At 35.1% G+C, this 27,003-nt stretch overlaps 1 protein-coding gene across 5 annotated transcripts in view; it reads right to left on the bottom strand.

The window, feature by feature from the left end:
* Nucleotides 1–707: 707 nt before the first annotated feature.
* Nucleotides 708–27,003, bottom strand: part of STRN (striatin) — a 70,750-nt gene continuing 44,454 nt past the window's right edge. The window contains exons 8-20 of one of the 5 annotated variants that reach the window (XM_045580520.1): nt 26,637–26,747; nt 24,532–24,618; nt 23,932–24,075; nt 21,926–22,062; nt 17,362–17,537; nt 15,545–15,592; nt 14,448–14,569; nt 11,118–11,285; nt 9,359–9,499; nt 7,908–8,015; nt 6,710–6,796; nt 2,207–6,604; nt 708–2,126 (exon numbers count right to left, since the gene is read on the bottom strand). In XM_045580520.1, coding sequence (XP_045436476.1) covers nt 6,435–6,604; nt 6,710–6,796; nt 7,908–8,015; nt 9,359–9,499; nt 11,118–11,285; nt 14,448–14,569; nt 15,545–15,592; nt 17,362–17,537; nt 21,926–22,062; nt 23,932–24,075; nt 24,532–24,618; nt 26,637–26,747 — 1,499 coding nt within the window. In that variant the 3' untranslated portion in view covers nt 708–2,126; nt 2,207–6,434. The remainder of the gene's footprint in view (nt 2,127–2,206; nt 6,605–6,709; nt 6,797–7,907; nt 8,016–9,358; nt 9,500–11,117; nt 11,286–14,447; nt 14,570–15,544; nt 15,593–17,361; nt 17,538–21,925; nt 22,063–23,931; nt 24,076–24,531; nt 24,619–26,636; nt 26,748–27,003) is intronic. The other 4 variants (XM_036434760.2, XM_045580521.1, XM_045580522.1 and 1 more) reach the window with 4 other exon arrangements.

The raw sequence follows: 27,003 nt of genomic DNA, 5'->3' as shown, positions 1-27,003 counted from the left end.
TAACTCTAAGCAAATAATGTTCATTAAAAGGAACAAAAGGGGGGACGGGGAGAGGGAGGGACATTTCTGACACTACTGAAAAATGTGTACATACAAAAGGATTCAATACTCATTACTACAGCTGCATAGAAAACATCAAAGACAGTGGATAGTTTCAAGGACATCAGAAGGATATAGTATCTCTTCCATATAGTATTGTGACTCAGATTGGAACAAAGAGATTGTGAGTTCTGAGCAGGCAAAGCACTTGAAAAATAATGTTGATATGAAGGAGCAAGAGAAAGGTCAAGGATAATGCTTATGTGTTAAGTAGCCAAACAAGGAAAAAATAAAAACACATGAAATTTATATATATTTATATGTATAATTTTAAAAAATTACATAACTCAACACTTGAAAAAAATAAACATGTGGCCCTAGAAAGTACCAATGATCCAATCTTACGGGGTATTTTAATTTTTCTGGTTTTCCTAAGGTCCAAACTCTATAATAATAAACTTCTCCACCGTATTCACAATTAATAATTAAGACTGGTTCATTATTTTGGATTCACGTCTACTTTGTCCAATACCCTTTTATTTCTCTGTACCCCTCATTTACCATTCCAAAATAACAACATCAGGTTGGATTAAAGTATTTTAACTGCAAATCCACTATATTTCAAATCTGACAAATATTTCAATTCATGACACCTATAGCACATTATCTATATTTGCACACTTTATTTTAAAACAATAATACACTTAGAGCCACCAGAAAAGGATATCTCAATTAGTTTATCTATACCCTGAATTTACAAAAGAAACTTCTTGCACCACAAAAATTAGCATTTGGATTAATTTACATTAATTGATATTATAACTAATTTTTAAAATGCCTGAAGATCAAACAATTTGTCCCAGGGCTCACCAGTTGAGGGGTGTAGGGTGTGGAGAAAAGGAGTAATTTAGGAATCTGAACTAATGATGCCCCGAGGTCAGCTCTAGTAAACGGTAGTTGAGGAAACATAAAATAACCAATAAATTTCAAGATTACAAAGAAGTGGTTCCTAAAGAAGTGGTTCCTCCTAAAAACAGATATTAGATCATAGTCGGGACAGGTGTAGGGGATAACTCTTAATCTGGTTTGGAAAAAAGTGTGTGGAGAAGGTATATGTGTGGGGGGGAAGGGGGGGAAGGGGGGGAGAATGTATTAGTTTTTCACAAGAGGCAAGCTTCAGCCAAACAATGAGAAGAAAGTAGGAAGAGAGGTATTTGATACATTGAAGACTTTCTGATCGCTGATAACACCAAATTTAGCAGCTCTCTACAAGTCAACTAAAATACCATTCTCTGAGACATTTTCAGAGAGGAGCTAACATAAAACCAGGAAAAAAACATTCTACATTAACAAGGCACTCACTGGTTCACAGCCTGTTAAAAACCCAGGCAGACATTACAGTTAATCTAAGTTAAAGTCAACTTTCTAATTTGCATCAGAGGGATGACAAGCAAGTGGTCAAATTAAATCAAGTCAAAGCTTGATTAGCAAAGGTCCAGAAAATGCTGGCCCCCGAGCACTACTTCAGTAACACTGCTAGAGTAAGCAAATGGGGACTAGGGATCTATGTTTGGTCTACTATTTGCATTTTTAAACATTAAAAAAAATGATGTAATTTGTTAAATACTTTGTCAACCTTCTATCCCTCTCACTGACATGGAGACTCAGCTGGATAATGAATATGGCCAATTAAAAAGCCTTCAGTGATAGAAGTAAACATTACTACAGTCATTTACTAATGACCTGTCCTCTGGTTTTAAACACAGCTGTTAGTTCTTTGGGACCTTCCCCTAAAACCAACTTTGGGAATTGATATATTTCACAAAATATACATATCATTTCTGTCAGCAACTACTTTTGTACAACTTGAATCCCAGTGTCAAACACTAAAGATCTGCAATGATATAAATAATTAAATGAGTAACACAGTAACGGAGGCAACTGCTAAGTAAATAAAATTAATGATCATGTACTTAATAGCTTTGAAATAGTTTTCAAAGAACAAAGGAAGCTGAAGAAAATTATACTCAGAGTTCTCTCTCTCTCTCTCTCTCTCTCTCTCTCTCTCTCTCTCTCTCTCTCCCTCCCTCCCTCTCCCTCTCCCTCTCCCTCTCCCTCTCCCTCTCTCCCTCTCTCTCTCTCTATATATATATATAAATTCAGTAACAGTTTGGCTCTTGGTTGAAAACATCACACAGACATACACACTAATCAGAGATCAACTGTCTAGACTTACTATCAACATTAATGATAAAATTTAAGTTCTTTCAAAAGAAAACCAAAATTAAAACTAAGTCTTTCAATCTGATTTGTGACATCTTAGTTCAATATAACTTAAATGACCAAGCCTGAGAAAAGCACCAACACAGCTTTTTCAGTTGTACCCAGACATCATTTCGTATGTTATAAAGATTTGCTTTAGTTAAAATGGCAGCAATGACAAAGAGGTAGATATGACAGATGCCATTTAAATACTATTCTTAGGTGGAATTTTAACTAGTTCAAGGTGTTTAATCTAAAAATAATTTTTACTAGTTGAATCTCTTCATTACATAAGAATTTCATGACATGCTCTTGTGTAAGGGGAAATACATGAAGTACTAAAAAAGGTGACCTTTTAAAAATTACATTTACTTAGCCAACATTAATGAGATCCCATAATTTTGGTGAATCAGTAACTTATCCTTTTACCTGAACTTGACTATAATTAAATAGTTATTTTCTTCTCTTCTGAAATTTTTAGGAATTCACATGAAATGTCCCCTGAAGTCCTAGAAGTTGAGCAGATACATTAAAAAGACATTGATGGTCACAAATCAGGAACTTCACAGATTGGCTCACACACATGAGAGCATGTGCGCTCATACACACACACACACACACACACACACACACATGCACACATACACACACACACACACACACACACACACACACACACACACTCATTCTCTCTTACTCTCCCCACTCCCTCCAAAACTCAATCCTCATCTTTACTGTAAGGCTGCATTTGTATTTTTTTTTAAAGGCACCTCTCATTCTCTAGCTATTGCCTTCTTGATGATATCTGTTTTGTTAAAAATCCTGAATGTTCAATGGAAATAGTTCAGTACTGAGAATGAAATATTTTTCAATTCACATTTAAATAGCCAAGTTTTCTTACATTCAGATTTTAATAAACTAGAACGACAATCTTTAAAACAAGCATGCTAGCCTATAATGAATATAATATTTACAGTAATTTAAACATTTAGAACTATATATATTATACTGCAAAAGCAAACAGCACAACACTCATCATACTCATCATTACCTGCTGTGTACACTACCTCCAAAAATGAAAATACAAAACAGTAAAATGCACCTATGGTTTTATATATATATATATGTATATATATAGTCTCTATATATATTATATATATTCTCACAATATATATAATATATATTTATAAAATATACATACATTTTAGACATTTTCAAATAAATCATCTCCAAAAAAAAAATCTGTAGCAAGAATACTGAAGGAATGAAAGTCAAATAAACAAAAAATTTCTCACAAAGTTCATTATCAATGATGCAGCTCAATTTCTCCCCCTTTAGTCATAACTAAAATGATTATAAAAGCTAAATACTTTGCATAACTAATTATCTGTTTAATGACAAAAATTGATAAACTTGTTCAATAGAAAAATACTGAAGGTCATTATATCACTCATGTTAAATATCTATGGTTCCAGTAGCAAATGAGCTCCAAATGACAGCTGAGTTTTGAGAAGGGTGCTGCAAGCTCCCACAGGTGTACCTACAGCATAGGAAAATAAGGCAGGAACCCACATCTTCTGATGCCTTTCATACTATTCCAATACATTTCATCCAAAATATTTACAAACTAAGCCCTATGAGAGTATGTCAATGACTTTTAATTTTTTTTTTTTCATTTTGTTCACCTTTCTGGTGGGCTGAGGGGAAAATCAGACACATGAATATACTTCTAACTGGCTGGAAGACACTTTGGCTCATTTCTAGGCTGACATCACACAGCGCTAGTCGAGAGGAATCTGTTTCTTTGTACACTCTCCAGTGGCACAGCATTGGCTTCCTAAGGAACTTTCAACAGTTCCAACACTTGCACTACTATCTACATTATCTCGTGGTTATTTTCCACTCGCTATCAGAAAAAAATCAGCGGTGAGGTATAAAATGCAGGTGAAGAGAGAAGTCTTGGTTTTGAGAATTTCAGTGGCAGGCGAAGGTAATGAAGACCATGGAAGGTAATTAAAGCAATAACTGGCAGAACAATAGCTTTGTAGTTGTCCATCATAAATAAAAGAAGGGTGGGCACCTGGCTAGAATTTTCCAGTATCTTTCTACAAATGTTAGCAACAGCATTACTTTACTTTGTGAAGAACCAAAAGAGGAATTCCACAAACACAATGTGGAATTCCATATCTGCATGGGAATATAAACATTCACCTGGTATACAGTTCAGCTATGATATGGTAGCTCATGTCCAGGTCAATTCATTTGATTATACAAGAGTCCCTTGAGCCCACTGTTAACAAAAGCTCAGATGACATGACAAGGTAGCTGTGTCAAAATATTAAAGCACATTGTATATCAACCAAGCATTTAGCACAGGCCCTGAACTTTAAAGAAAATTTGCCTGTATATTACAGATTTCTAGAAGCAGACAAGCAGTAATTTTAAAGAAAAAAAGTTAATTATCCACATTAACACCAGGATACTTCTTCAAGGAGAAATATCAGTACAAGCGCAAATGTTATGACGATGGAATGTGTGAGGACAGGAATGTAGGGATTGTATTAAAAGGTTAAGATGTTTAGGGATATGGGTTTTGTAAAGTCTGAGAGCCTACTATATATACGTTTTCCTGAAAAGGTGCACTTTAGTAATTTATTTCTAATTTCTAGGTTGGTCTCTAACATTATGAATGATCAAGAGTGAGTGAGGAGAGGCAAGAGTTGCAGGGATGAGGTCTGAGTACCATGTTCAGAGAGTGGGTCATGGGACTCCCAAGAGCTGACGACATGTTGGTCAAAGGCAAGGAGCTCAGGGGCCTCTGGTCCTTTAATATATGGTTTTCCACAGAAACAATATTGATTTGCCATTAAACATGTTGTGTTTTAAGTTAAACAATGGAGGAAGGGTAGGGAGAGGAAAAGAGAGAACTATTTACCCAACATTTTACACTGAACCCTTCCATGCAGATTTTCAAGAGGTTCTTATTGGAGATGCTAATGGAGAACTTCTGAGGTAAAAAAAACATTGGCTTTATTTAGTATGTCTGCAAAAGCAGCTGAGATTAACCATACCCTTTGGACTGTTAAAACATAATTATGAAATATTTTTTTGGTGTCAGATAATTTGAATATGAGAGACAAAGAAGAAAGAGCAAAGATCATCTGAAGCATGGTTATGTGGGTTTCGATAAATGAGTACTTGCAAATAACCACCATCTTTCCAACCACTGAAAAGTTAAGATTTTACCTATATGAAATAATCACTCTGATACTGTAAATACCATGTGAATAAAGTTTTAAAATTAATAGAAATTATAAAGATATGCCCTGCTTGCCCTTAAAAATAAGCAGAATTAAGTTAAATCCTTTAGTAAAAGCAGACTCTATGAACTACTCTTCACAATGGTATTTTTGACAACTAAATTTTAGAATGTTATCAAATCCACTTTCAAAAATGTAATACAATACAGAAATGTGCTTACAAACTGAGTATTTGTCTAGCATTTCTGCATAATAATATATTTGACATATTATTGCATTTATTTTTTCCCCCCTAATAGGTAAAATGCTTTGCCAGGTGCTGTATGTGAACAGCTAAAAGGAGAGCTAGATTAAAAACTCACTTAACACTGCCTGGTCATTATGCTCATAGGGATTAGTACAGCAGGTATGGTATTGATTACTGTTTTGACTAGCTAATGTGTTTAATAAGATTTCTCAGGGGACAAGTAGGTCTAAATTTTTGCTCTTCCTCTACTCATTCCCAGCTATGGAGCTTTTTGTTATCCCTTATAATGTGCCCTATTTACTCAACAGGGGACAAGCTAAACCTATGTTCGCTCAGGCCTGCCTAGCGAATTAGAACTACTCCAGAAATAAAAGTTCCTATTTTGGGGAAATCTGAAACAAACAGTTTTCAGGCTCCAGATTCAGCTGAGCTTGCAGCAACCTGAACAAACCTTAGTTTTAGAAAACAGTATATACGAATTGCAAAACTATACTTTACAAATGTTCTCTGTGCTCCTTCAGCAGAACAAAAGGACAGAATGGGTTGATTCTTTCCCTGGTCTTCTGTATCTCTTTTGTGCAGTTGGTTATTTATAAAGAGATAGAAGATGAAGAAGATGCATTCTGTCATACAAAGACTTTAGCCAGTGCATCAGCCCCGGCACTGGCTATATAGCATTTGGATGGGTGGAAAGCTACATCATGAATAGATTCTTCAAACTTTTTCCGATGAGCTGTGAACTCCTGGATACATGTCTTACTTTCTAGGTTCCATAAACGTATTGAACAGTCATGACCTATGTAAAAATAAATAATATAAATAAATAAATAAATTGAAAGGTAAACTACATTAACATGAAAATGACAAAAATAAATAAATTATCCATAGCTGATGTACTTACTGCCAGACATCAAGTACAGGCCATTAGGATCAACTGCTAAACTTGTAACGGCTTCTAGGTGGGCTACCATTGAGTGGATCAGTTTGCCTTTGGAAAAAGAGATTGTTATTCTTTATGAATATCTTTCTACAAATATACGCCAGTTACTACGTTATATACAGGTTTTCCAGCAACGTAAGTACCCTCTCTGTGTGCTTACTGCATCAATAGCTTTTTTCATTACTTAAAACAGATCGCCCTCTCTACTCTGGCCATGCTACTGATGAGAAACAAAAGCTCAAATTCCAGATTATGTTTTTGTCTTTCAAATCACAATATAAAAGTCAGTAATTTGTACACAGATATTCCTTTAAGCCATGTGCATCAACTAGAACTCAGACATTAACCACCTACTTTGCATCCTTTAGCTACAAGCAAATTATATGGATTGTGGGAACAGAAGAAGAGACTGATACAAAGATAAAGGAACAGAGAGAAAACTGGCCACAATTTTGGTGGAGACAATATATTCCAGAGTTTGATAACATTAAGTCACTCACAGCTAAGTAAAGTCAGCAAAAGTCAACATATTTACAAGGCCAACAGTGGGCACTCAGGTAAATACGGCTGGTAATACAGTGTTTTCGCCCGGCAGAGCTCTTCATGAATCTCCTTTAGACTAGTGAAATGTAATCCAATAAAAAGTGGAAAAGCCCCAATTCAAATAAATCAGGACCAAATAGTCAGTATTATAATGTGAAAAAGATTAGTCCATGTAAAAACAAATAAAATATAACCAATGACTTGGGGATTTTCCATCTGAACACTAAGGCTATTCAAAAACCGAATAATTTCAAACAAAATATAATCATCATATATGCCTCTACTCATACTTTCTACCAGTATATTCACAGTAAGAGATCATTTTTATTGGTATTTGAATAAAATTTTCATTATGTTCCTACTGATAACCTTGACTCTGGAGCAAAAATATAGCATGTACTTAATATTAAATAAACTAAGATAATTCTATATGCTATCACAACGAGTAGTTCTCAGCAGACCTGAATGAAATGAACAGAAATTGAGCTGGGAGGGTACGCACATTTCAATGCCTGTTCCCTGATGACAAAGCCATGGACAGATACCAAAATCGGCCTACATCGAGTGAAGACTTTCTTTTTGCTTTAATAATAATCAATTTTAAATACATTCTTACCTGTATTGTTATCATAGAATTTGATGTGCCTGTCCTCATGAGCAGTGATGCTGATGGGAAGAGTGGGGTGACTAATGACTCTATTTATTTGGCAGGAAGAGTTGGCTGCTAAAAAGAAAAAATTAAAAACAACACAAATTAGTCAAAGCTACTATTTCTTCACACAGAAGAGAACTGAATACTCTAAGAGACTGAAAAAGTAAATTATGTCACTTTAGTTTGTTTTTAGTTTATTCTGAAATTGTGTTCAAAATTTTAATGTTAGGAAATGAGAGCTGCCAGAGCAATACTATCCTGAAAAACCTAGAGGTACCACCTGCTATCTACATTTAGCAACTGCAGCCTAAAATGTAATTGCCTGGATTAAGAATAAAGAAGCAATGGATTAAAAAAAAAACCCAAACAAAATAATTCTGTGATAACTTCTTTACAACCTGAGAAATTATCTCCTGGCTTCCTGTATCCAATAAGAAGCTTCAGATTTGGGATTTTGAGAGGTACAGCTTAATCTATAGTCTAACCAGTAAGGAGCAGTGCCAAATTCTATCATTAACATAAAGTTAAGTTGGTTTAAAAAATATTATGAGAAATGCCGAAACCGGTTTGGCTCAGTGGTAGAGCGTTGGCCTGCGGACTGAAAGGTCCCAGGTTCGATTCTGGTCAAGGGCATGTACCTTGGTTGCGGGCACATCCCCGGTTGGGGGTGTGCAAGAGGCAGCTGGTTGATGTTTCTCTCTCATCGACGTTTCTAGCTCTCTAGCTCTCTCCCTCCCTCTCTGCAAAAAATCATAAAATATATTTTAAAATATATATATATATATATATATACTATGAGAAATGAAAAATATTTTTTATTCCAAATAAATATTTTCTTCAAACAAAATAGAAAACTAATCATTAGGCATAAAATCAACTTGACTCCTCTTTGGAATAAATAGATCAAATGCTATTTCAAATAGTCTACACTAATAAAAGAAATATGCAAATTGACCATCACTTCACAATGACCACCAGCCAATCAGGAGTGAATATGCAAATTACCCCAACAAAGATAGTGGCAAGCCCTGCCCCCCAGCTGCTCTAGGCCTCTGGGTAGTGGCCGGGCAGGGTGGGATGCCTGATATGAGGGGGAAAGCAGGTGGCGGAGGGAGCTATAGAAGCAAAGACTGAAGGCAGTAGCCAGAGCAAAGGCCTGGCTCCTGGGTGCTGGAAGCCATGGGAAGGAAGGCCTATTGCATCAATCTTCATGCAACGGGCCTCTATTATATTGATAGTTATAAATGTGCATAAACTTAACCCAAAGATTTAAAATCAATCGTAAGTTATTATATCCTTCTAACTAAGCAACTATGTTCTGTGATTTAGCAGGCTGAAGACTTTAGAATGACAAGCATTTTTCATAGTCAATTCTTTCATTATGATGAAGACTATTTAAAGACTATTATACATACTCGTATCTAGATTGGATTCTAAAGTGAGAATGCGTTGTTGTGTTTCCATGTTAAAGATGCTTGTATATCCTTTGCTGAATGATGCTACCATAAGGCTCGGGTCACTGCTTACTAGATCCACAGAGGCAGGGATTCCATATTCTAAAAAAGAACATAATTAGAGGGTCTACTTAGCAATATTCTTAAAATATAGTAAAACAAATAATAGCATGATTTCTCTGAGGAGTAAGGCTCAACATTAGGATAAAAATGTGCTCATTGCCATTCAATGGAGATTATTTCTTTTTTTTCTTTTAGCCCTAGCTGATTTCGTTACTCTTACCTGTTCAGCACATCTTCTACCTGTTACTCAGCTAATACATAAATGGAATGCAAGCCTGTACTCAAAAAATAAATGAAAAACATGTATGGACTACAAGTTTTGCTGCTTCTACCTCAACCTGCAGCTTAGAGCGGCATCATTGGACATTCTTCATTTTAAAAGCCCATCTCTTAGTAGGAATTCTAACTCATCAAAAATTTAAGAATTTAAGATGTACAGCTCCAAACTGTTACTGATAATCATGCAAATATTAAATGCAGGCAACTTATCAAAACCTAGACACATTATCACAGCTCAAGAATAAAGAAGGTATTTTTATTTATCATCTATAACTGGTAAAACTTGGTTAAAATTTGAAGCTTATTTATAAACATAAAAAATAGAATATGTATATATGAATATAATCTGATTTTTCCATTTGATTCAAAATAAAACAAATAGTTTAAAAATGTGTATATTACCGAAGATATATTAATGGCCAATAAGCACACAAATAAAGTGCTCAAAAGAATTAGCCACCAAAGAAATGCAAATTAAGTCACAATGAAACACTGCTACATATCAGAATGACTAAAATTAAATAGTCTGACAACACCAAATGTTAGTAACTAAGGATGTAGAACAACAGGAATCCTCATACATTGCTGTCAGTGGTGTAACATGGCATAACCACTCTGGGGAAAAGTCTGGCAATTTCACATAAGGTCAAACACACAATTCTACTTGTAGGTCTTTACCCGCCTATAATAAAAACATAGGAATGTTCACAGCAGCTTGTTCAAAACAGTCAAAAACTGAAAACAATCCAAATGTCCATTAAGAAGTAAATGAGTAAACACAATGTGGTTTAATAAAATACTACTAAACAATATAAATAAATTATTGATACTTACTACAACATGGATGAATCATAAAAATATTGTTGTGAGAGTAAAAGACCAGACATAAAAAGAATACACATTTTATGATTTCACTTATATGAACTTTTAGAATAGACAAAACTAATCTATGATGAAAGAAATCACAACAGTGGGTACCTGTGTGTGGGCATGGGGGAAGGGGATGGACTGGGAAGATCATAAAAAAAGTTTATGGAGGAAAGTAAATGTTTATATCTTGAAGTAAGAGTTATGCATTTGTCAAACTCATTAAAATGTATCCTTATAATTTATATACAGTAAAAATCAGATTATATCTCAACCAAAAAAATTTTAAAGATGTGTTCTTTCACCAAATACTATGTTTTTAAAACTTATACATAATAAGTTGAAAATTCAAATATATGTATTTTCACAACTTCAGAAACCTTTCAAATTAAATTTAAACAGTAAAAATGTATGGAATCATTTATTTATTTGCATGTTTGTTTTTATAATAAGACATAGATAATTTAGAATTTTATAGAAGAGTCAGTGAAATGATTTTAAAAGTATGTACCTTGATTATCATTAAACACACTTAAGGCCGGAGCAACCTCAGTTGTGTTCCATAGACGAAGAGTGCCATCTGCTGAGCAGGACAGCAAACGCTGGTGCGCTGCACTGTAAGCCAGACCCCAGACTGCGTCCGTGTGGCCGAGCAGAGGGCCCCTTAAGACAGAAGGGTCTACAGGAAACAGCAAGAAGGCAAAGTCAGGAGAAAAGCAACTTAAAAAGACTCTTAGAATCCGGAGAAAACAAAAGGACATGATAACAGCATAAAATATGCTTCCTACTGTCTAATTTTTTCTGAAATGCTACAATTAATAATAGGCTTGAAAATATGCAAATTTAGGGTTTAAAATTTAGAAATTAAAATGACAAAGTACACATTTTTCTATTTTAAAAAATTAGGCATTTCATCCTCCCTCCCTTTTTTCTTCCATTTGTCTAGATATTTTACTTAAAGAGCATGTTAACACACATAAATCATCTGAATTTAACTACTTCAGAGAAAGCACACTCACACTCCCTGAGGAAGTGGAGAGATCCCCCTCCTCCTCCTCCTGGAGCACTGTGGATGTACTCCTCAGCCACTATCCCACAGCGCCACAAACGGCCGTTATTCCTGGAGCAACGGGCCTCTGACATAAAGGACATGAACTGAGACCTCCAAATTCTCAAACAGCAGTAACTGACATATGAATGATATGCAGGGGGGAGAGGGAGGGAGCAGGCAGGGAGATGGTTACTTAGCACTGTTTCATGATAAAAGTCAAATTGGAAATTATTAATCCTCACCTTCAAGATGACTCACAGAGGTTAAGTGTAAAATGTTACTGTTGTTATCTGTCCTATATCCTCTCTGTCACATCCTAAAGTACTTATTAAAGACATACTATGTGTTAGGTACTATGCTATATGCCAGGGCCACACAGATGATTAAGACATAATACCATCCTTGTCCTCAAAAGACAGTGTGACAAGTACAGTAATAGTGACAGAAACCAGTTACAGGGACAGTAACTGGGAGAATGACACCTAGAGTGAACAGACGTCAGCAGGCAAAGAATAGAGTCGTCGTTCCTGGTAAAAGAGGCAGCGCCTACAAAACCACAGAAGGAACAATAATGTAATATGTGAGGAAATAATCAACTTAGAATTACCGGAGTATGAAGTTTGAGGCAGGAAGTAGATCAGATGAAGAGTGGCTAGTTTATAGTGAGACTTCTATGACACATTAAGGCGCTTGAGAATTACCCTAAAAGCAGTAGGGAAGGGTTTCCCAGGGTCAGCAGGGTGAAGTACCTACTTAATACGGTAACTCTGTAAAGAAAACAGTCTAAACAAAATCCAGATGAAGCAAGGGGACTGTCTCATTAGACTGAGAGTGATGATGAAGACCCAAGCAAGGGCAGTGGCAAAAAGGAAAGAGCAGGAGTAAATTTTTTAAAAAATATTTAGGAATGACATAAAAAAAGACTAAGTAATGTTAAGATGTGAATAGTAAAACAGGAATCAAGGATAATCTGCAAGCTTCTAATTGGGGTAATCCTGTGTAGGGGTGTCGAACTCAATCAGAGAAGGGGCCAAAATCTAAAATCCAGCCTAAATCGCGGGCCGAATGGTTTACTGAACAGTCATAAACTGTCATTGTGATGGAAACGCAGCGGAGTGCAGTGATGACAGCGCGGTGCGGGCCACATTGCAAGGCCTGGCGGGACGGATTTGGCCCGCAGGCCTTGTGTTTGACACATGTGCTGTAGAGCCACCAACTAGTAAGTAGTATATGGGAGAAGAAATACAGCACTGAAGAGGACTTATGGACAATGAGACAGACACTTTAACATCTTCTAAAGGCAGTCTGACGCTTAAAGAGAAGACTTATGAGTCAACAGCATATAAAATCATGGCAGTGGATTCAATCTAAAAAAGAATATGTGAACAATGTAAAGAATGAGCTAGGGCCTGGACCTTGATGAAGGCCAATATTTAAGATAAAAAAAGAAAAGAAGTTTATGAAGGATAGGGAAGAGAAATTGTCACAGAGTTACATGTCAAAAATGCCAATAATAATTTTAAAAAAATACCAATAGTGGACAAATTTAAAAGAGGATGGAATGGTCCACAGTTTCAGAGAGCCAATGCATCTAGTAAAACAAGGACTGAAAATACCCTTGGGATCAGAATGAAAATCTTGTTCTCTTAAGTGGTGTGAGCAGAAGATGGAATACAAAGGGAGGTGGTGCCCCGGGAAAGGACATGGAATTAGTACCTAGTGAGTGTGTTTTCCACCATCACAGACACACAGATTCTGTCTAAACAGAAGCCAGGGAGGGAAACAAAGCCAGAAAAGGCTTCCCCTTGCTCAGGATGGGGGGATACCTAAATTTATTTATATGGTCAGGGGATGAGAAGAGAACAAAGAGGCTTAAGATGAGAGCCAGAGAGACTTGGGGTGGAGAGTGGGAGGAGGGTAGCATGTTTCAAAAGAAACAAGAGACAATGGGGTCAAGAGCAAAAGCAGAAGGGTTGGCTTGGGACAGAATGAGGACAACTGATCGATCCCCTATTAGATAAAGCAAGTAAGGAAAAGCATGAAACACATAAATAAGCAAGAGAATCAGGGAGAGAGAGGAGGTTCACCTCTCACAAAATATACGTTACATGCTTATTAAATAAGTGTTGGAAATTTTTTTATTTATTGAATTTCTTATCTTTGGTTTGGTGATAACATTAATCTAAAGTAATAATGAAAATAAAATATGGTTTAATGGTAAATATGACACCATTCTAGAATAGAAAAAAAAACCAAAACAGTCAATTCCTAAACCAGTTTTTACAAGGAATTTTAAGGTAATAGCTAGTAACAGATTATAATAAGGATTTGTGCCTCCTGGCACTTCCGAACTTATAATTCCTTTCAAATATTTTGGTGCCACAAGTCATTAGCCTCTATGCCCTTCCATAATTGATCAAGAAGATGATGCTAAATGCATTTTCCTTCAAAGTTCTTTATCAGAATAGAGATGAAATATGATTACAGATTAGTAATAATGTGTCAAGTACTGCTTAGATGCCTAAAATGACAAAAACAACTGTCAACCAACCCAGCATCGCCCATCAATAAGATTTTGGGTGTTGGGAACTATTTTCTCAGGAAGAATACTTTTTTTTTTTTTACATTATATATCAAATTGGTTCTTAAATACAGGAGTTCTTTTGAACAAAGATATAGTTCTCTTTTATCAATTTATTTTTTAAAATATCTCACTTTCTCCTTTAATGCTATGTAAAATGTGTAAAAAGAAAACATTTTATTCTTTCCTATCTTTGGAGACTCACATACCATAGGAGTCATAGGGGTCGATGTTGGGGTTGGTCGTGTTCCAGCCCTGGATCAGCCCATCCGTGCCACCACTGTAACACTGCTCACCGTTGCTGCTCATCACCACACAGAGCACTGGACCTCTGGGAGACAACAATCAATTTCTAGTCTTAAAAAGAATCTGGTAATAAGACTCACGAAAATTAAGAATACTTAATTTTTCAAATGGCTTTCTATTTTTCAGCTCTGTACAGTGAATGATACTATCAAAGCATAGTTGATTTTTCTTCCTTTGCTAAACCAAAGGTTGGTAGACTATGCCCTGTGGGCCCAAACCAGCCAATGGTCTGCTTTGGAACAGTCTTCAAACTAATACTGCATCTTACATTTTAAAAAGGGTTATAGATCCAAACTAAACTAAAACAATAAAATAAAATAAATATATAGATATAGATATATATCTTGCAAAGCCTACAAATATTTACTATCTAACCTTAAAGTATTGTGGCCCTAGACAGTTTGTCTCAATAAATAGAGCGTCTGCGTGCAGACTGAAGGGTCCTGGGTTTGATTCCAGTCAAGGGCACATGCCCAGGTTGCGGGCTCGATCCTCAGCAGGGGATGTGCGGGAGGCGGCTGATCAATGATTCTCTCTCATTATTGATGTTTCTATCAGTCTTTCCCTCCCCCTTCCTCTCTGAAATTAATAAAAATATATATTTTTTTAAAAGTATTATAATCTCTGTGTTACAAAGCTTAACAAAAAAAGCAGTCTGTGATCACAAGAAAAATATTCTTGGATATTTTTATGTAGGTTATCTTTAAGTGAAAAAAAAGGGCAAGATTTCTAATATTTCAACCTAATTGCCTCAACTTTCTTTTAAGAAAGATATAAGCATTATTTAAACATCATGCAAATAAAATATAATTTCAGCAAGAATTCCTATTTGGTAGTGATAAATTATTTTTAACATTATCTGCCCATTTCTTTTACAATTACAAAAAAAGCTACTACATTCAAAAATACATAACACAAATACATAGTGAAAGAAAATAAAAAATATCCCAATCCAGCTGATTAATAATGATGTTTATTTTTTTAAAAAGCACATACTTACTTATGAGCCCTGAATGTGTAGATTGGCTCCACATCAAGAGATGTGCTCCTAAATCAGAGAGAAAAGACGGCGTTTACCTCTCTAAGTCTCAGCAGTAAACATTATTACTGAATTACATCATAAATTCTGGATTCAACTTCCAGCGTTGTTAGGCAAATTATTTAATCTTCTGGAATTTCAGATTCCTTTATGTTTAAAATAAAACAAACAAAAATAGTGATAACACCAAATGTGATTCTGCAAGAAAAACCGTTTAGGACAGGACCATGCACTTTAACTTCCTGGTATTTCCATGCGGGTTACTATGTTTGTCCTTAATACTTGTAGATACTGTCCAAGTCATCAGTTCATTCATTACTCAGAATACTGAGTGTATGAGTGCTCTACAGTGCCTAAACTAGCCATGACTTTTGATGGGTTTAAAGTCCATATTCTACATTGTATGCAAGTTTTTAGAGGTATATGGCTCTCTCCTCGAGTCATTTCCAAAGTTTCAAGTTCAAAGATGAACAGGACACTGTTATTTATAAATGAAGGTATTATTACTAAGCTATCATCAATAAGAAATGTGTTTCAATATTTTTCTTAAAATTTAGTCAAGAATATATGATGAAACATTCATATTCTCTAGTCCAATGTTTCCCAAACTTTTGACATATGTGTACCCCTTCTATAATTTTCGAAATGCTGAGTACCCCTCGTACTCATGAGAACGTAGAATTAGGCGCAGCTAAGCACGGTGCAGTGCATATCCCCACCAAACTCTGGTGCAACGCGTACCCCCACCAAACTCTTCCCCTACCCCTGGGGGTATGCGTACCACACTTTGGGAAACACTGCTCTTGTCTAATGTGATGCCCACTGTGACCAAAGAACCAGAACTAAACAGAAGTATTTTTTTTATGCTGAAGATACATGATCCAAGTGAGAATTCACTTGGTTTTAGCAAGATATGGTGTAGTTGATAAATACTGATAAATCAAGTATTTATCTAGTCTATATATTATATATGACTCACAGCAGGAATGTCACTGATCTCTTTTAAATGGGCAATAGATATCCTCTACCAATAATAAAACTTCTGTCATCTCCTCCATTGAATTCATTTCCACTCTTCCAATAACAGAAATGCCTGACACTATAGAAGGGTCACTGCTGGCAGATGCTGGGTTCTGGACCATGTGAACCAAGGAAGAAAGGAGCTCCAATAAGGACCCCAATAAGTGAGATTAGGACTAGCTTTGTGACTGATAAAAGGGTCTGCACCAACTCGTGTCTGTCCAGGTCTAGAGAAAAACCAAGGGGGCCAAGGCTAGCAGGTATTCGATGGCAACAACACTGCCTTTCAGTCTAGACGTCTTGGCAGACATACTGAAAATGTGGAAAGTATCTAAACATAAAGACAAGGCCAAAGAGGATCCCTCCTCCCCTCCCTTCCACTCCAAAAGTCCAAAGCTTGTGAACAACGGAACAGATTGAGGTCCAAGTGTGATGATCATACAGCCTATACCTATTTACAGCAATAGAACTTCCAGTACATTTAAAGGGCTCCCAAACATGACAAACATTTAAAATATTGTATAAGGACTGCAATCAGGATTTCTGGGAAACCAGATCACACCATTCCTCCCTAAGTGTCAGTTTTCTAACCTAGTATTAGACTGTGAGTATGAAGGGGAAAACACTCTAAATTATATGACATGGTGAAGAAAGAAGAGATATATGAGAATTTAATAGTAAATAATAAAGTCAGTATTTTTCTGCTGAAAACCTGTTAATTAAAATATTCAAATAAAGTTAAAGTAGAATATTCTCACTTTTTGGCTGGCGCTGTTTTCTGTAAATTCCACATTTTCAACGTGTGATCTTCTGATGCTGTCATCAAAACGGGCTCAGTAGGGTGGAAAGCAAGGGCTCGAATGCCATCAAAGTGACTTCTTAACGTGAATTTAGGGTTCCATGTCTTCCTCAGTGCATCTTTATTATTTGCTATCTATTAAAGAAACAAAAGAAAAATGCTTATACATTTAGATCAGGATGGGGGGGGAGCTGTATTTCAACATTAATTCTTGCTGATTTATGAAACCATCACATTCTACAGCTTTCAAACAATATGATTTTTAAATGTAAATAATCAAATCAGTAAACAAAATGAGCAATATATCAACAGTGGTTTTCTTTGAAGAAATATAAGTACTATAATAAGAAAATAGGCAACAATCCAATACCAAAAAAGGATGAAATAATTTAAAAGAGTAAAATCAATCTTCACTAGGATGATTAAAAACAAGTAATTTCAACCTAAATTATTCATCCTAGTACAGAAACTAATTTTGGGTAAAAGTTAAAAAACCAAGTTATCTTTAAACATGTTAACATTATAAAATATTATACTTTTGAGCTTTTCAATACTCTCTAAAAACTAAACTTTTTCATCAAATTGGTAACAAAGTTTATGAACTGGAAACATAAAATGTTAAAATTAGAAGAGACAATCAAATGTTACAAAAATAGATTTCACTGATAAAACACACACATCACTGTGTTGTTTTTCTCCACAGACTCCATCTCAACAACTAAAAAATAAAAGCACAATGTTTTCATTCCAAGTGACAGGAAAGCTAACGAGGCTGGTCTATGACTTTGCACTAGCACCATGTGTGAACTCTCACACTCCAGGCGTGGCCAGAGGTCTAAGGAGAGTCTGATATTTGGAGTTTTTCCCAGACAGTGTTTACTGATACCAGTGATGGCTGAGAGGTGGAGCTGTGCTTCTGACTCCTCTGCAGTACAGGGGGATGCAAACTGGTGTCCAGGGACTGTCCAAAAAACAGGGATTGGTGAACTACCCTGCTTTGGGTTTTGTTTTTAAAGGGCTGCATCTTAGATATGAGAGTAAACTGGAAGTACATAAGCCCTTGTAGGGACTGCAGATTAGCTATACACAGATCATATCCAAACCTGAAAATGGGGTGAGGTGATATAGATTTCTAATGGCTGCAGGCAAGCGACAAAAGCAAATTAAAATATACTCTCTGGGGGAAGATACCATCCTAGGCCCAAAGTTATTCTACAGATAATTTTTCAAATATAGTTATTTGGACATAATAAAAGATAACTGTGCCCATATGAGATAATAAAATATAAATGGGGGGGAGCAGAAACAACACATAATATTAAAAGAACTAGAGTTTCTGATTCAAATTTTAAAATAATCATGCTTACTATGTTCAAGAAGATAAAAACGCAAAATTTACAATTTTGGAAGAAATCTATAAACAATGAGGAATTCTAGAAGCAAAAATATAAGACCGCAATCAACTAGTTTAATTACAAATTACACATAACTGAAAAGTAGTGAACTGGAAGATGGGCCATAAAATAATCTAGATTGAAGTATGAAAAAATAAAAGATGAAAAATACAGAAAAAGGAAATAGGAGACAGAGGCTATAAAAAGAAGATCTAACACTATAACTAGAGTTTTATTATGGGGGATAGTGATAGAGTAGTGTAAAGATAAATGGCTGAGAACTTACAAAGCTGATGATCTAAGAAGTTTAATAAAAAGAAAACTAAACCTTGGCTGACAATCAGGACATAGGGAAATATCAGTTCCGGGGGGCTGGAGGGGGATCAGACCACCATTGTATGACCAATAGAAATGACAATTAATTTTAGCAGAAAACAACAAAAAAGGACAATGAAATAATATATCTAGAGTGCTTAAAAAAAACAACTCTTGCTAATTGGAATTCAGTACTAAAGATAAGTTAACCCATTTGGGTGAAATAAAGAAAATTTAAGAAAACCAGAAACAGATTACTGGCCACCAGTAGATTTTCACTAAAGAGAAAATAAAGGGAAAGTGATCCCAGATGAACAGTCAGACACACAGGGAAAATGGAAAAAGGAAAAATGGATAGTGTAAACGGATAATACTAATTTAATATCAAGTGTACAAAGCAGTACCTTGTTGGAGATAAATATATAGAGAAATAAAATATATAACAAGAATGACATATACACAGGGTGTGAGTTTTGTCGTTTTTTTAATCCTCACCTGAGAGTATATTTCCATTGATTTTTTTGAAGAGAGTGGAAGGGAGTGGAAAAGGGAGAGAAAGAAATATCAATGTCAGAGACATTTGCCTCCTACATGCGCCCTGACCGGAGCTGGTGATCAAACCTGCAACCCAGGTATGTGCCTCTTTGACCAGGAATTGAGCCCTCGACAAGAACTTGCAACCCTTTGATATGCAGGTCAACGCTCTAACCACTGAAAATACTGACCAGGAAAAAAAAAAAAAAAAAAAAACGAAAGAAAAAGAAAACACTGGTCAGGGTGAGGGTAGTTCTAAAATAGAGTTAAGTGTTCAAAAGGGATGTGCATGTAATATTTTTTAAATATATTTTTATTGATTTCAGAGAGGAAGTGAAAGGGAGAGAGAGAGAGAAGCAATGATGATGAGAGAGAATCATTGACTGGCTGCCTCTTGCCCACACCCCCCACTGGGGATCAAGCTCACAATCTGGGCATGTTCCCTTGACTAGAATCAAACTCGAGACCATTCCTTCTGCAGGCCGATTCTGCAGGCCGATATTCTATCTACTGAGCCAAACTAGCCAGGGCTGTGATATTTTAATTGTAATAATAAAGGAGTAATACACACACACACACACACACACACACACACACACACACCAGCCTAATATGCAAATTGTCCCCAGGGGAGTTCAACCAGGAGACTGATCCATTGCTATGACATGCACTGACCCCCATGGGGCAACGTGGAATGAAAGAAGGCCCCAGCCAGCAGCTGGCAGCCAAGGAAGGGATGCCCAGGCTGGTAGCCAGAAGGCCCTGATCGGTCCTGTTCGCCAACCAGACCTAGGGACCCTAACTGTGCACCAATTTTGTGCACTGGCCCTCTAGTGAGTGTATAAACTCCAAATAATGGGGGAAGGGGTGAATAATAAAAAATTATCAATCCTTATATAGGCAAAAATAGGAGAAAAAAACAAACACAAATCAGTGGCACAAATAGATGGCATCCTTAAATCCAAAGATACCAGTCACTACTTTAAAAAGAAATGGACTAAAAGCTCCAATTTAAAAGTTTGTCAAGGATTAGATGAAAAAAAGAAGTCAACTAAATGGTGTTTAAAAGCCAGATACAGAACACAAGGATACAAAAACATTGAATAACAATCTGTATCACATATGGAAAAATGGAATGCAAGAAGTCAGTTTATATTGGGTTATTGTAATATATAACAAGAATGACATATGTATAGGGTGTGAGTTTTGCTGTTATTTTTGTTATTCATCACCTGAGGATATTCTTTCCAGGTGAAGAAAACGGACTAGGATGGGAGGTATAAAGAATCATGGATTTTAGCTGTTTTTGGACATAGAAACCAAAACACCTACTAATGGACTTAGCACAGAGAGTGTGAGTATTGGATTTCCAGGAAGAGGAGTGAGTGGTGAGGGTTCCTCTTTGGAATACTTTCTTATCATAGTCATGGTTTGCTTAGACATCTGGCCTACATCTTTCACGCATCAGAAACTACACTGTGTTCTCCAAAGATGATGAAGTAGCAGAGTCAGAGGATTTTAATGAAGAGATAAAATAGGTTGTACATAGTTTATGAAATAAGCAACTGTTTTTCTGACAATTTATTATGATGAACAATTACAAATGCATTTATAAAACAACTGTGTTTTGATTGCATCAAGATATGATCATTTCAATTTTGGTCCAAATCACTATGAGTCAGCCTTAAAACCTTCAGAGTACCCTCTCTCTTCTCAGCAGAATACTGATGTACTAAAAAAGCCAGACAAACGACACCTTTAGGCAGGCATGAATTTCAATTAATTACTGATGCCCTAAAATAGGGGTATCGAACTCAATCAGAGAAGGGGCCAAAATCTAAAATCCAGCCTAAATCGCGGGCCGAAAGGTTTACTGAACAGTCATAAACTGTCATTGTGATGGAAACACAGCGGAGTGCAGTGATGACAGCGCGGTCCGGGCCACATTGCAAGGCCTGGCGGGATGGATTTGGCCCGCGGGCCTTGTGTTTGACACATGTGCCCTAAAACATAAAACAAACCCAAACATAGTAATGGAAAAGGGAAATCCTCCCTTTATCTAAAACCAATTAGCTAGCTATAACTAACATATAGATTTCAGTAAAGCACATAATTGTTAATCCCTATATGATGTGGAAAGCATTTTTATCTTTAGAATATATTCATGAATAAAATTCTATACTTGTGAAGTTTTTCTCCTTTATTACCACCTTTTTCTATAAAATTAACTTTTTACTTTCAAAAATAAGTAAAAGCAACAAAAATAAAATGGTCACTCACGTCATACGTCAGCGAATCTGCTTCGTTGGCCACAGTAAGGCCTGCCAATTCTCCAAGCCCCAGCTCGTTCTCAAGGGCTTCGTCTGCTCCCATGATGAATGACTTCCCAGAGGAAGGAGGAAACGTCAGTGCTTCCACTGGAAGAAGACAAAAGAAACACAAAACACCTCTACAGAGTCAGTAATTAATCTCAGTAAGGGCACGTCTACATGTGATTATTTTAAAATGCTTTTAAACATAATGAAATTCAGTGAGCAGAAAATCCTGAAGAATTGTTCGCTTTTTTCATGTCATAATCATAGCTAAAGATATCATCTAATTAGAAAAATAAAACATGAAACAAACCCAATAGTTACTGTCCTTTCTTTTACACTGCACAGAAAAATTATGTATCTAAAGGAGTCAGTTTTCCTCACATGACAGTTCTTGTTAATTACCCAAATTATTTCTATCAATTAGTAAAAATATATAGCAAATAAATCTGCACACTGTTTGTCTCATTCAAATAAAACTGTTAATTCTATAACCTGGAGGAATGTAGAAAATTTCAAATGAGAACAGTACAACTGAAACATGCTGATATGAGACAAAACTACTATGTAGCGAAGAAATCAGGATCCCTCTGGAGAGGAGAGAAGGGCTAGTGATCAGAGTATTACTAGCAGGACTTCTACGGTCCTGGGCATGTCCTGCTCCTTGGCCTAGAGGCAGTGGTGACATGGTTGGGTTCACTCTGTAATAATTCACTGAGCTGCACTTTGGTGAGTTCAGCAGTTTTCTACAGGTATGTTATATTTCATTTAAGAATGCTTATTTTAATCAAAAATTCTTAAAGTGCCCATTTGAACACTTTTCTTTAGTTTCCAACTGTGCTTCAAGATGTCAGATTTATTTTGTGATAAATATAAATACCCTTACTTTATAACACTGGACATATACCAATCCAATCCCTTTAGTCACCATCACAGAAGAACCAGTTAAAAGAAAAATGCTAAATTTATTATATGAAGATTTTATTTAATTTGACCAATAATAAAATGACATTTTTTATAAATGCAGATTATTCTGACAAACTGTCAGAGGTGGTCACTCTAGTTTTCTATAGGTGGTTACTTTACTGATGAAATGAAATAATAACTTTGTGCTTTTAAAAATAGTAGTAGCAGAAACTCTACTGAAAAACTTGTAAGAACAAAGTGGAGTACAAATTAAGGTGTTTCACCATGCTTTAGTTATTATTAAAGCAGCAATAATACAAATGGGTTTTACCAAAACATACCCTATATCCTCTGAGGAAATTCAAAGAACCCTAAACATTTACTAATAATGAGGGGATTGTTTAAATTAGAAAAGCAATTTTCATGCCAAAATTTTAACCACAAGATTCATGCAAGACTGAAACTAGGTCTTCAGCCAGGTGTTTTGTTTTGTTTTCTAATATTTTCATATAACTTAATGCAGGTGTTAAACAAAAATTACTCTTACAAAAAAAGACAGATCTGTGGAATTTGACCACACATATTGTTTGGGCTAATTTAGTTAGTGCTTGAGAAATGGCCAAGAAAATCCCGAAAACACATAACCGTGGCTAAACTAAGAGCCTTGAGGGTTGAAGAGAGAAAGCAACAATAGGCATAACCTTATTTGATTGCTAAGATTTTTTAGAACTTATGACTATAATGCCTCCTAAGTATGGCACTGTCTCCTCAATTAATAAAATAAAAATAAAGAAATGTATATAGCACACAAAGGCCATGGAAGCTTTATCTGAAATAGCAAAGATGTTCTAAACTAGAATTTAGAGTTGGTTTTAAGTTTCTGTACCCCTTTTTACGTCTTAAAGATTGAAGTTAGAATCAAACCCCAGTGAATATAAGATAATCTACATTTGGGGAATGACAAGTATTGGTAGAATACAATTCTTCTTATAGAAAACCATTTTTAATAAGAATTTAGATATATATATATCCAAGTGCTTTTTGTGCTAGAGTGTCTTAAATACTCGCCTTCATCTGCTCTATTTATTTCATGTTCAGGAAGCCTGGAGCTGCTGGGTCTGGAAGGTGAACCCACAGATGGCTGCAATGAAGGAAGCTCATCAACATCTCTCAAATTAGCAAGCATATCTTGTAGTTTTGACCTATTGGGCCCTAGCCCAAAGAAGGGAGGGAGAGAACAAGAGAGAGGATATAGAATTACTCAACTGCATTAAAATGGTGCCATAAACTTTATTCACAACTGCCAACATTCATCTTTAAAGCTACCCTTCTATATTAGAAAGCAATTATTTTTCAAATTATTTTAAAAGTTTATTTCTTAAAACGACATATTTTACATATATTTTTAAAATTAAGCTAATGAAGTATCACTATGTGTATGGAAAAAATGTTCATGTTCAATGTCAACCATTAAAAATAATATTCTATTATTCGTGCATATTGGTCTAAATTCAGATAGACACCACAGACTGTGAAGCTACTGCTATATACCAAATTAAACAATAACATCACTTTTTGTTTGTTTGCTTAAATTAAGTTGCATTTATCGCCTGACACCGTGAAGCTATGGTACCCAAAGTGAAGTCTCATGCCCTGCTGATTACTTACCTGAAACTTGATTCTTCCTTCTCCCACATCCCTGTTTTGACTGTTTTATATAGGAGAGAGGCTGAAACAGATCTTCGGTAGTTTTTCCTGTTATAAGTTTAATTAAGAATGGGAAATCTTACCCATAGTCCGTTATGTTTTTTCCTATACCAGCATAAGCAATTTTAACTAATACCTAGAAATATATTTCAATACAGCATGACTGGAGTACACAATTTGACTGGAAATATATCTACTAGGATATATTTTAAAAATTAGATCTTTCTCAATGAGTAAATAATTCAATTAATAAAATATTTATAGATTATAAATTAATGCTTCACTTATCAATTCAAAGCTTTGTTTCAGTTCTGTTTTTATCGTCTTAACTTGTTCCCAGACTACCATTTATCTAGATAATATGAACTGACAATGAAAACAAAATGTGCTGAACCTGTCTATACCCTCTCCAGCTTCAGTAAAAGACATAAAAATTTTTCCTTATAGAGAGTCATTTTTCCTCATCATACTAAAAAACTTTATGCTTTATGCCTAAATACTGATCATAATCCCTACATTCAGGAAATAACTCAAATTAATAGGAATACTGTTCCAGTCAAATGGTGCAGTTTTAGATCTTAAAGTGCTAAATTTCAACTACAGCAATGCCTTGATATTTGACAAGAAATGAACAATCAATATAATAAATAATACATGGGTTCTACATAAGTCCTGAAACCGTACCAATTTAAAGATCTTTTACATTTCAAGACATTATTGCAGCATAATGACTTAAAGAGATATATCAACTTTAAGTCAATCTAAAAATTAAAATATTCTTCTTTTTCTCATATATGACATAAAAATTTTCCTTGAAACTTCAGTTTAAAGGGGTTGGTTATCAATCTATTTGGATAAATACAAATATTCTTGTTTTAATATTTATGTTGATTTAATTTAGATTGAGAAGACATCAAATGACATCATCTCTCAGTTATGTAATGGTTGGTACAATGATAATATCAATAATGGTCACTGACTTTTATCCCTTCAAGCTTACTTGTAAATTCTAAAATATTTTAAATAAACACTTAAATGTTTTCTATTAACTACTGGGTTGTAAAAGAATGTCCTAACAGAAGTGATTGGTCTTTGATAAGCTTTAACATCATTACAAAAAGAAAAAATAGTATCCTTCCAGTCTTCTACAACTTTCAAATACAGTTTTACTAAACTGGATTTTAATCTCACTTTATACTACTTTAATATCCCAAAGGATAAAATTCCTGTTGCCAAAAAGGGAGACCCACATTCATACTGTCAATAAGAGGAAGCACAAGGAGGTAGTTTCACCTTGTTCTCCTAAAAAGATGTTTAATGTTTTCAGGGATGTTTGAAAGCTTTTGTATTTCCACTTTACAGGCTTAACTAGAGCTATTGCTAAACTTTAATAGTTTGCATAGTGAATTATATATATGATTCACAGGGCTAGAAATTTAATTTTAGCTCTTTTCATGTGGCACACATTTTATTGAAAAGAAAAAAGCTAATTGGTAATGTTATAAATGGAATTGGCCAAAAGTTTTAAACTAATAAATACTTTTAGAAATTGTGTATTTGTGCCCTGTATAGCATATAATGGTGAAAGCAAATGAACTGTGTGTAATGAACATATAGAATATTCAGGGGTAGAAATTAACTTGCTCTGTCTCTAAATTCTAAAATTATAAGCAATAATTTTGGTGGATTGCCAGAGGGTCAAACTACATGAGATTTAAAATTGTCAACAGTGAAAAATCATGATTATAATTAAATACAAATGTTTTTAAAAAACAAATTATCACTATGTTTGAATATATAGTCCCACATTCTCATAAGGCTCTGGATTTATTATTGGGATATATTATGATTCCACAATAATATGTATAGTTTTTCTTTCTTCTTGTAGAAGTTCATAATTAAATAGCTAACCATTTAATTTCAACCCCCGAGAGCAGGTGAAAAGGAAAGAGGTCAGGAGTAGAAAAGAAAAAGAGTAAGTAGTTTTAGGAAAACATTGAAAAAAAAATTGGGGGATATGAAAGAGGCAAGATTTATGATTTACAGATACAATGTTTTCCACTTACTCTTCACCCCCTTTTTCCCCTTTCTCTCCTTTTTGTATTGTTCCTTGAGTTTGGTAATTACTCCCTGGTCCACATTCCAAGCTTCAGGCATGAGACACTGGTCTTCCTTTTCTAAACAAAGTGAAACAAATGAAACAGCCTTTTTCAATGAAATATTAAACACTGTAAGTAAATAGTTATGAATGACATAACTATTTTCTCCTTAGTATCATTAATTAAAAAAAACAAACATTAGCTATATGTCACACAAAATACAGTATCTAAGAAACGGTGACCAATTCAATTTCCTAGGTAATATTATTAAATTTCTCTTGAAAGAGACATAAAAAAGAAAGCACACACACCTGGAAGATGTGAGTGACTTTTA

The sequence above is a fragment of the Pipistrellus kuhlii genome, unplaced genomic scaffold (genome assembly GCF_014108245.1).
Source record: "Pipistrellus kuhlii isolate mPipKuh1 unplaced genomic scaffold, mPipKuh1.p scaffold_m20_p_13, whole genome shotgun sequence".
NCBI lineage: Eukaryota > Metazoa > Chordata > Mammalia > Chiroptera > Vespertilionidae > Pipistrellus > Pipistrellus kuhlii.
This window is presented reverse-complemented; position numbering and strand designations above follow the sequence as displayed.